Raw genomic sequence first — 11,765 nt, 5'->3', positions numbered from 1 at the left:
AACGTTAGGCTAGTTTGGAGTGAGCATTTTTGAAGAGGGCTCAAATAAGATTTTACTGCTTCCCCCAAAGTTAAAGGAGAATAAAGGCAGAGATTTATCCAATATTGTTAGAGATGTGGAGGTGCCTTGAAATAAAAAGATGATATCCTTCTAGTCTTAATTCCTCAAAATCTTTTTTTGAAGAAAAACAGATATTGACAACATTGCTCTTTAGTAGCAACAAGTCCACTTCTTTTTTTTCTTGCTGTTTTGATCAAACAAGTCACATAATTCTCTGGTGTTAAAATGCAAAGGTTCTGTAAAGATGTACGTTATAGTCATGAAAGCCCTAGTTTGAAGGGTTGTGTTTTTTTTTTTTTTTTTTTAAAATACCATAGCTTGGAAGCTTTACAAGTTGTCCGGAAGTAAATGAATCATTTCACTGCACCCAGCTTTTTCAGCAGTTTCTTGCCTTTGGAAAGCAGCCCCTTTTTCTTTTTCGAGGACATTTCCCTGCCTCTCCCGGGACTACCAGAACCCATAGATGACGTAGGTGACCCAGAATGGAGATGGACTGTGGGAGATGGTGCTCTCCTTGATGTACCTGTATTCTCAGGAGGAACCTATTAGGTATATTATTTTAGTTTATTGAACGTTTGAAAGCACTCATCAAGAAAGTTGGTAACAATTTTTGTCCTATTACCCACTTTAAAAAAAAAAAAAAAGGGCTGGCTCAATTCTTCTTTCAATAGTTTTAAGTATGCCATAGGGAAATACAGATAATACATAAATACAGCTTCCCACAAATAAAATTGTGAGCAAAGGTATAGACAGCAAAAAATACACACTTCAGTGGGTCCTCAAGTTGGTTATATTTTTGAACAGAGCTGGAGACTCTTAACTTTGCCATCGTTTTGGCAAAAATCACAAATTTTGTACTTCAGCACTCTTAAAATTAAACAGCAAAGTGGATTACATACTATAGATCCATCTATATACACCAAACAGTTTCCAGAAGGAATTACTGTATGTTCAAACTGTATATGATTATCACTTAAAATTTCTGATGTCCTTTGAACACGTTTTCTTAAAACAGGTTAGCATACTGTATATACGTATTTGAGAAGATGGCACACTGGTTGAAAGAAAGAGGGAAGGAGGGGAAAAAAAAAGCTAAAATGAACCTTAATTGCAATCAAAGAAAGCTTAAAGACCCTGATTGCTTGGTGTGTGCTGCAGCTATATGATTGCCAGGTGAAGCTAAACCCTTGTTGTACAATACTTAGAACATGACAGCATTCCTAAATATTTTAAACAAAGCTATTTTAATCATCAAAAGCACTTGAATGAAACTACTAAACTATTTATACGCATCCTATTGCAACTACTGTGCCCTGCTGACAAAATGTGGTACTGTATGTTGTTAGATGATACTGTGTAGTATAAACCATGCCTCAGGGATCCCTATTATCTTTAATGCCAGTTAAGACAACATTAATACATTTAGCAGTTTGCTGTCTTATTGTGCAACAGTTTATTAAGCAAAGGGACTTCAAGCCTACTTTGATTTTTAAATCAAGGTCTAATTCTAATGAAAAACAACTTGGTAAAGCACCCCAACGTACACCTGAAGATACCATATATTTAGTCTAATGCATTCATTGGGAGAGCTGCATGTTTCATATTGACACTTTTTATTGCATTGGTAAACCAAACCACTGCTAAAGTGTTTCATAAGCATTTGCACTGATACGGACAGTCCTAGTAAACTGTGGTATATGAGGGGTGTGTGTGTGCATTATTTCAGAATTACTGAATGGATATAGTCATAGCAAACTGGGGTACAACTGATTGTGGGAAACAGATTTTAAGGCAGACAGTGTAAGCAGATATTTGTGATTACGTTTCAGAACTCTGTACCCCTGTAAACTTCTGTACTTATCTGCTCACAACTCACTTGCTTATTATTTAAGGGTGGGTGTTGTGCTTTTTTCCTGTATTTAGGAACTTTATCTCAGGTTAGCTAACAATGCAATACGCAGCTTTTGTCTGTAGCACAATTAGACATTGAACACTTCTTTTGATGTAAACAGAAACATTTAGCTCATGGAGAAATATGTTCCAAGTGCTGACTTTCATAAAGTTAACCCTAATTAGATGGGGAAAAGAACCCTTAATAGCCATGTCAGAGGATTTCTTTGTCTCATGCAAACACTGAGTTACAAGTACATACAGTAAATGTCTGTATCTGTTACTTTGGGGCCATTGATTTTGGAGACATATTTCTTTTTTTCACAGTTAAGTTTCAAGACTGTTGCATTAGATATTGTCAAGTGGCTTTAACTGATATCTTTATTGGTATCTTCAGTTGCTCACTTACGTGAAGGCTACATTGCCTTATTAAGGTGTGAAATGAACACTCTTCTTCTGTTTCCAAGCAGATGAGCAAAAAAATAAAAATATATATAAAATATATAATATATAAAAATATTGCAGTGATGAAACAAAACAAAAATGAAATACTCTGTACATGAATAATCTTTCATAAAGTGGAAGGTTTGGGCAGTTAACTGTTGTTAGTAGGACTAAATCTTAAAAGGGTTAAAATTATTGTTAATCAGCTATCTTTACATTTTATGTTTCAGGGAGTAGCTGTCCCACTCCTTCCCCATCCCCAGCTACTTTTCCTGTTTTAATCTAGGTAATGTGTATGTGTATAGTTTTAAGTTTGAGGAAGTAAGAACTTTCACTAGAAAAGGCTGATGAAGTTAAAATTTTATTTCATTCACCAGAATCTCTTAATTTAAAATTAGGTTCATAATTATAAATGCTCATGATACATTAAAGATCAGTGCAGTCTTTCCATATTTAAGATGACTCTTAAAAATACCTAAAATGGGTATGTGGATTTTAAAATGTCATAAATAATATCCAAACTAAATGAGATGGTATAACATGGAAAAATTGAAAAAAATTATTTTTTAGGGGAGTTGCTTACCCTTTTTGCTTTTGTACGCAGTGGTGTATCCTGAACATATCGTGATGGTGCATCAGAAAGATAGACTTCTACATCATCAGGCACTTCTTCAAGAAAGTTTGAAGGAACCAGCCCCTTCTGTCCATTAAGTTCACCCTGCAATATGATAAACAATTGCTTTTGCAGTTTTTACAAATATGAATGCCTGTAAACATGCAACACTCTTATGAGATAGAGAGCTACTCGTCTGTATTTCATGAATGGCGAAATGAAGGGAGCAAAGAGCAAGTGACTTGCCCAAGATCACACACAAAATCTGATGGAGCTGGAAACAGAACTGAGATTTCCTGGCTCCGATCCTGTGATTGAGGTGCAAATTATCTTGCAAAAAAAGAGGCTAAAGAAAAGATAGGCAGAAAGTGTTCTGTAATTTCAGGTGAAGTCTATGGGTCCAGTATATTAAAAGAATGTGTTTAGATTACCTATGGTTAAGCTATGCATCCATGTCTTTGACAATATTAAAGTCACTGTGGGGGCAGAGAAGGCTACGCCATGTATTGAGTAGGTAAGACCTTTTAATATCTTCTTTTGCATTTTTTTTTTGACTTTGCAAAGGGAAGTGCAAGGCCCTCCACACCATTTCTGCCCTAGATAGCAGATGCACAAGGGAAAACAGATGAAGCAGCCTCTTAAGGGTGTTTGCCCATTTCCTGTCCCTCCTGTGCAATATAGGATAGAGATAGATGGAGAAAAGGTGCCATTTTCTAGTTTACATGGATCCAGGGGATGCAAACACCTTTGCAGCTGCTGGGGAGGGGCTGTGGCTCTAATTTCAGCAGACAACTGTTATTCCAGCTGCTAACCATGGGTCAGAGGGGTGTATTTCATCACCCCAGTTGCTCTGCACTTTTCCCCCAAAGAGCCGTAGTGCACAGGCTTTATGTAGATGGAGTGGATTTCACCCCATGCAAGTAACCATGGTTTACTAACAATCTCAGTGCAGTTCTAATCTGTGTCCCTTTACTGACTGGAGCCTGCAGCAAAAGGGTGGCTAGAAACATTTGATTGGAACAGTGTTACCTCAGCTGTGGTAGTTACAATTTTATTAGCTATTTGGGCATGTATTCACATTGCCATGCTTCTCACTTGCAGTTCAGATACACTTATTGCAGCTAAAGTCACTAGGCAAATGTTCTTGTAACTTGTAGAAATGTATGAACACAGCTACAAATCTGAGATGCAGGAACAGCGCTATTTACATTATCACTTTGTACCTAAGAATTAGGGTATAGCATCACTAAGTGGCATGTTTAATACATTTGCTGATATAGTAAATATTCAAGATGAAATGATAACCTGAATGAAATCCTCCCAGATCATACTTAAATAGTAATTGGAGATGCTGTTAGTAGAATGAGCTATTAGACACACTGTGCTTGATGTAGTTTAAGAAACCAAAGAAAAGAAAACTTACATAGTAAAACCCATCTTCATCTATTTCACCAAAGACAGTGATAATGTCTCCTGTACAAAAAGTAAGCTCAGCCTGTGGAAAGAGGAAGGTGACTGGTCATGCTGTGTTACTGTGCAAACATTAATATTTGCTGCACTGAGGGCACATCAGGTTCATAATTTTTTTCCAATCATGTTAGTAGACAATTGAATGAATCTGCATGTTGAATTAGAGAGCAAAATATTCTTCAGAACAAACCAGAAAGCGTTTTTTACTATCATACACTCGGCATTTTCTTGACAAACTGAACGTTAAATCCCTGGGTTCAGCTCATCCTAATGTGTGGGAGGAAATCACAGTAAGGATCCCTTTGTGGAGTTGGGGGTGAGATATGACCTCCTACAATCTGCCCCATGATGCTGGTAACATAGCTCTATTGAAGCTGTGCTACCAAGGACACTTCCTCGCTGCAGCAGCCCCATACTCTCTGGGAGGTCACTCTTTCGGGGAATCTCTGCGGGGTCGGACAGAAGACACTGCATGACCACTTTGCCCCTGCACAGACCTGGGCACAAACAGCAACCTTTTTGGAGAGACGGAAGGAGGAGATGGGGGACAGTGCTCCTGAAGCAGAGGGAGAGCTGAATGCAGAACTGTGGGGACAATCTGGGCCCTGTTTATTTAAAGGCTTTACAGTTGTTCCAGTTTACGATAACAGAGAGAATGCTACAGAGTTTGAAAACTAGATCTGATTAAGTGATGGAGATAATATGAATTAGTACGGTACCAAGCACTTCCAAAGTGCCCTATGTAGAAAACTGTTCCACAGTCAGGCTACAGTGTGTTTTAAGTAACAAATATGGGGAGATTGCAACCTTGGTAGGCATATTTTGCTTTGCCACATAACGTCATGAGTAGCCTGCTACTCCTAGCACAATGAGTTTGGCCTGTTCTCAAAAGCATGCTTCAAATTCTGTTTGCTGGAGGTGGAGGAGCTCCAAGATGACACTGAAGGTATCATATGCAGGGGAGAGAAAGAGAGCCTGGTGGACTGGGCCTCGTGCAAGACACGAGGCCTGAACCATAGTCAGCAAAGTCAGGCCATAGATTGAAGCAGATGCTTCCAGTTCCCAGGAAGTTGGCACAGGCACTGGTAGCATTGCTAAAACACCGGCACTACTGAGAAGTAACAGATACCGGGTATGTGTGTGAACACACTCCAAAAGACTAGCACCAGATAAAAGGGTTTGACAGAAGTGATGAATAGGGGATGTTTTGCCCAAGACACCTGGAGCAAGACACAAGGTGAGGTAACAAGCAGATGTCATGAAACACGTAAGTGGTACGTAAGTTGTGTTTGTCACTCTATAAATGTTGGGGTGTTTTGCCTTAACCCTTTGTCCAGCCAAGGGGGGCAGTGGAAAGTCCCCCTGCTGAGCTGAGTCCATTGGGATGGGCATACATATTAGTGTATCTGTGACAATGGACAATAAAGCCGAGTGCCTTTACCACCGAGCTGCGTCTGTGGTCTTTCCGGGTAGTAATACCAAGGTCTGCTGGGCCAGCTATCTGCCCAGAGCTGGTACAGCACATGGAGAGAAGACACAGACACACCAACTGACAACTTCATACACCGGCTTCATTGCCTGCTTTGTTGCTGATGGGAAATGTATGAGGGTAGAGCATGGGTTCTCAACCCATGGCCAGTGGGCCACTTGTGGCCCAATCAGCACAAAGCTGCAGCCAGGTAACAACCTCAGGGCCATACAGGTAGTGGATGGATGTGGCCCACATAGCTGCATATGTGGCCCACAAGTAAATAGGTTGAGAACCACTGGGGTAGAGGGAGGATAGACCCATGATGAAGATTTGGGAAGCAGTGCATAATTTCTTAAGATACCATTAAAAGGGTATGATACAGACAGATTACACAGAGAGTTAGACATCATACATTTCCATGAAGCCAAGTGGATCACTAAGGGAGAAAATTTGATATTTTATGAATGCATGTGTTAAGGATTTTTTGCATCTCCATGTTTCAAAATCAGTTGTGCTTCCGGCTACCTGCTTTTTGGAGTGAGTTGCAACACTTCTGACAATCATATTCTCTTAAGGAAGGATGCTAGGTCAATTTGGGATTAAATATTCTTTCCCTCTTCACTTTGGAAAATGTTTATTCCCATAATTTAAAATAATTTACCATATTTTCAGGTAGGCCTGTGATATAATACAATCATGATTTTCTTGGATCCACAAGTCAGCACAGCGGAGCCGAATACTGAAAGATGTTCATGAACATGTGTTTAAACCAAACCCATGAATTCAATGGATATATAAATGATAAACAAAAAAATTGTTTTTGTTTAAATCAATACCTCCACATCAACGTTAGGAGAACTTTCTCTTGGATCATAATCGTATAGTGCCACCATCCTCCGTGTTGACACAGAATGCTGTCTGCCACTCCTTCTGTTCCTTTCTGTTCCAGTTAGAGGGAAAGGGGAGGAAAGCTATCAAAGTTATTTTGAAGAAAAAAAACAGCATGGTGCAATTTTTTCTTCTTGTTATTTTCTCAACAGTGTAGTAATCAACTCAAGACTATTTCTCTAGCAAGCTGGACAGGTGACCAAAGAGACATACGAAATCTATTAACATAGTCATGGATTCCTGATGCAAGCTGGACATCGAGTCCAAAGCAAGTCTTTAATTCTTAATAGCTGGGTTGATCCTACTGTTTCTAAATCATCTCAGCAATATATATATTCAAAGCTACTATTTGTTATGCCTTTTTTTAATCTTTGTGATTAGAAGAATCATCAGGTGCTACTCCCCAGGCTTTTGGATAGTAGATGTTCAGGATTCTATCCTGTTTCACTTCAAGCAGACTGTCACTTTTACTCACTGGTCTTTTTTTCCTGCTAAAGCCAACAGGAATTTTGTGCCTGGCATTATTCTTCCCCTTCTTGGCAGGGTAGTTGGACAAGAAACAGAACTGTTCTCACTTGATCCAAGACAAGTGATTTATCAATTTTTTTAAAGGAATCTGAACGTTTCCATAGTCTTGTGGTTACAGAAACACACTTTCAAGTATTCCATGAGTTTACAGCTTTCCTTAGCAGGCGACAGAAGGAAGGAGGTGAAACTTACAGCTTCCAGAAATTAGATGAAATGTTTATTGACTGACATTAAACATTTACAGGGAAGTCTGTGATGGGCTTAATTTTAAAACTGAATGAGAGCAGCATGATTCTTGCAGATGATGCCACAGCAAGAGAAACATGCTTGTTAGTTTTACTTACAACAGGCATAAAGGGCAGTTCTGATGAGCTAGAGAAGAGCATTATGAAGTGCGATAAAGGAAAACTGGTTAGGAGCAGCCTTAGGACTCTTGGTCCAGTGAGCCTGGAGCATTCTAGGGTGGGGTAAGGTAGTAGGGGAAGACTTTCATCAGTGGGGAAGTATGCAGCATGCATGCACTCTGGCTTTCACACCTAATAGCTAGGAATGAAGCATTCAGTCAGAGGAGATTGCAGCACAGACCCAGTCAAGGGGAACGTAAGCAATCTCAGCTGCTGATGCAAGGAGGGATTTATACAGAGTGCAAGGAGAAGTCCAAAGTGAAGGGCTGGATTATTACATAGTTAGGATCCAATTCCCTTGTGGCTTGGACCAACTCATAGTGACTGCCTTGAAGAAGCCATGGGTCCCTTTGACATACTACTCTGCTAGGACAACGGAAGGCCTGTTCTCCAGTGCTAGGGACCTCTCTGCTTCTAAAAGATCAAAGGCATAAAAAGTAAATCTAGACAGCTCAAAGCAATTCAGCTAATTTACAGCTTGAATCAAGTTATTGTTTCTTAGCACAGACCTCTTTTAGACTTTCTGGATCTGCGGTGTACAGAGCGTGTGCTCTCTTTGAAACGGTCACAGTTGACTTCAGGAAAGGAGTGCATACAAATAAAAGAAGAGGAAAAGATATGAAGCTGTTCAAAGTTCTTAATTTTTAAGGATTTAATGTGGGCAAAGGATTAAGCAAAATTAGTCATAGCTGAACACAGCATGTTAATTAAGTGTTTGATTTGACATTCAGACTGAAGCATGTGTGATAACAGCATAAAACAGACTGGAGATTTAGGGCCTGATCCTGCTAGCAGTGTCGCATTGGCAGACTATGTGACAGAAGGGGGTCTGGAAATGTGAATTTGTTTGCACATTGAGGCACTTGGTTTGTATTTAATTCAAAATTAAGCCAAACTCTCCGTATTCTCTGAACTCTAGGGTTCTTTGTGCATTTACTTTAAAGTGTGACTAGAAAACTTTATCCAGATTTAAGAGAAAAGCCACTTGCTTTTAAAGTGTCAAGATATTTAAAGGTGAACTGCAGTGGAGGGGAAGGGGTTACTAGCAGTTAGCCCACTCTGGAACATTCCAGACTAAGAAAAGTATGCTTACAGATACAGTGGCAGTTTAATACAAGTGCTTTCCCCCTCCTAGAAAAATCTGAGATGCAGACTTCTTCACTGCTCTGTCCGAACGAGGGACATCACCAGTAGCATGCAACAAAGAAGCCAATGGCGCTTCCAAAAATAGCTCGCAGGATCAGATCCTTAGAATGGCCACAATCTGCCAGGTCTAAAGTTAGGCTTCTAACATTGTATTTAGACACCTAAATAAATAATCTCATTTTCAAAGATGTTCAGCATCTACAACTCTCACTGACTTTGACAGGAGCTGAGTGCTCAGCACTTTTGAAAATCAGGCCACACTGAGATAAGTGTTTTTCAATATGGAGTTGGGGTAAAAGATTGCAGGAGTGCCTAAGGGTATGTCTGTACAGCAAAAAAAAGAGAAAAAAAACATCCGGCAAGTCTCAGAGCCTGGGTCAAATGACTCAGGCTTGTGGGGCTCACACTATGGGGCTAAAAGTAGCAGTGTAAATGTTCCCACTCGAGCTGGATTCCAGGCTCTGAGATCCACTTCCCACACTGGCGTTTCGAAGCCCAGGCTACAGCCCAGATGGGAACACCTACACTGCTCTTTTTAGCCCCATAGCCTGAGCTCAAGTCAGTTGACCCAGGCTCTGAGACTCACTGCCACATTTTTGATTTGGGTTGGGTTTTTTTTTTTTGCGTGTAAACAAACCCAAAGAGACTAAGGGCTTGTCTACACTTAAAATGCGCAGCTGCAGCACTTGAGTGCTTCAGTGAAGACACAACTTACGCCAACAGCAGGGCTTCTCCCATCAGTGTCGGTACTCCACCTCCCCGACAGGTGATAGCTAAGTTGACACAAGAATTCTCTTGTAGACCTGGCGCTGTCTACACTGGGGGTTGGGTCACTTTAACTGCGTTGCTCTGTGGTGTGAGTTTTACACACCCCTGAGCGATGTGGTTAAACCAACCTAATTTCCTAGTGTAGACCAGGCTTTAGGATCCTAAGTTCTGTATTCAAAAGTGACTTAGTGCCAGATTTTCACATATATTTAGGTGCCTAAAAGATGCAAACAGGCACTTAGTGAGATTTACAGAAGTACCCAAGTGGGTTCGGCACCTACCTCACCTCAACTGCAAGGAAATTAAGTGCCTAATCTACTCAGGTGCTTTTGTAAAACTTACTAGATGCCTATCTGCATCTTCAGTTTCCTAAATACTTATCAAAACCAGGCATTTAGGAGCCTATATCCCAGCCAATGACTCCTAATTCACTTAGGCACTTTTGAAAATATTACCTCTAGGCACTCAGGTTTGAAACTTTTACCCATGGTTCTTTCACTCCCTTTGTTTGTTACATGTCTTAAGTCCTTTTGCTCTGGCACACAAATAGGGAAATAGTGAGCTGAGAATTCTGAGGATCTTAAAGGGCCTATAATTGTTTTATTTTGTGAAAAGTACTTTAAAAAAAAACAATGGTAAGACACTATTTTCATTTTGTAATCTTGCAAACAATTCTAGAGAGATTTTTTGTTTGTTAAATTGTTTTTGTTTTTATGTAGCCACATTTACAGTTCACTTTTAAACAAGACTGAACCAATGTTAGTGGTTTACAGTCTTTTGTTTTCTTGCTCCTTTGAAAGATTTAAAATTTGTTGATGGCGTTTCCTCAAAATATATTTGTATATAACTACAATATGTCTCTGTACAACATTTAATCACTGATTTAAGGTTACTGGTTCAAAACAGGAAAGGTTGGTTTGTGATCTCAATATCTTTTAAACTTTTTGACTATGCAATGTTAATCTGAATATTGTGAGGCATAACCCTTTGCCACCATCCCTTTAAATTTATGGTAAAGTAGGTTAAAGTAGAAGAGTAAAAAGAACAACAAACAAGTGATTCTTTTTATGCTTTCCAGCAGTGAGCATAACATTTATCAAACATGTCAGCACTGCATATGCCAAAAGCAATGGGATCTTGTTCTGTGTCTAGAAATCTTTCAGAAAAGTAGTCTCTTAAAAAAAAAAATGAGTATGTGCAGTACTGAAATGCAAGTCCTCATTTGTGTTGTCAACAGTGAAAATGCTTAAATAGTCTGAAGTTTTTTAAAAACACAATCAAGATACTGACACAGAATGTATCCCATAGTGTAGCAGACTGCTGTAAAATTTAGACACATGTTTCAAATCATCAAAAAAGCTAAAGCGCAAACAGCCCAGTTAACAGCACTAAATCGCTATCTATACATATATTTTCCCCTACCTATTTTTTCTACAGGTGTATTCAGAGGAAGAAACCCTTGTTTCAGAAGCTGATCCATCATTTCTTCATCATCTGCTTGGATTTCAGAGACCATATTACATGGAATGAGGCCAAGTCTTGTGCAAGTTTCTCCTCGGTAGAATCCATCAGCATCTTTATCTCCATAAACCTAAATATTCAAGGCATAAAAAAATTGATCCATCAATGTTGTTTTAATATTTGGGATTTATTACAAAACAGTCCCTGAAGGATCGCAAGGTATCTATGGATTTGGGTTTCTTTACAGCTACTCTGATTTTTCTTTTTTAACAGAGCCCTAGGTTTTTTTTTAGGTACCTCTGAATTGTGATACCATACATTTGAGCAGAAATCAGCTGTTTTGTTACCTATGACATAAACATAACTGAGGAACACCTTTAAAAGCTCCTCCCCCCCCCAAAAAAAAATTCTTAATATTATTTGCATCACTATTTATGGTGGTAGAGGCTATAGTGAGCATTTGAAGAATTGGATCAAGTTTTATTATTTTAAGTAGATTAAATTTTTGGCAAAATCAAGGTTACACCAAGAAAACATTTTATGTGAAATATGATGTGTGTATCTAAGATTTATGCATATCTCACATACCAGATGCATCTGAAGAAGTGTGGTTTTTTACCCA

The 11,765-nt window shown here is 39.2% G+C and overlaps 1 protein-coding gene across 6 annotated transcripts in view; it reads right to left on the bottom strand.

The window, feature by feature from the left end:
• Positions 1-413: 413 nt before the first annotated feature.
• The window catches only part of RIMBP2 (RIMS binding protein 2), a 93,479-nt gene continuing 82,127 nt past the window's right edge, over positions 414-11,765 (bottom strand). For 3 of the 6 annotated variants that reach the window (XM_077835027.1, XM_077835030.1, XM_077835032.1), the window contains 5 exons: positions 11,105-11,273; positions 6,785-6,888; positions 4,431-4,502; positions 2,978-3,112; positions 2,380-2,406 (listed from right to left, as the gene is read on the bottom strand). In XM_077835027.1, the coding sequence (XP_077691153.1) occupies positions 2,380-2,406; positions 2,978-3,112; positions 4,431-4,502; positions 6,785-6,888; positions 11,105-11,273 (507 nt within the window). Of the gene's footprint in view, positions 603-2,379; positions 2,407-2,977; positions 3,113-4,430; positions 4,503-6,784; positions 6,889-11,104; positions 11,274-11,765 lie in introns of those variants that run through there. The other 3 variants (XM_077835026.1, XM_077835029.1, XM_077835031.1) reach the window with 2 other exon arrangements.

Source organism: Eretmochelys imbricata, chromosome 15 (genome assembly GCF_965152235.1).
Source record: "Eretmochelys imbricata isolate rEreImb1 chromosome 15, rEreImb1.hap1, whole genome shotgun sequence".
Classification (NCBI taxonomy): Eukaryota; Metazoa; Chordata; order Testudines; family Cheloniidae; genus Eretmochelys; species Eretmochelys imbricata.
This window is presented reverse-complemented; position numbering and strand designations above follow the sequence as displayed.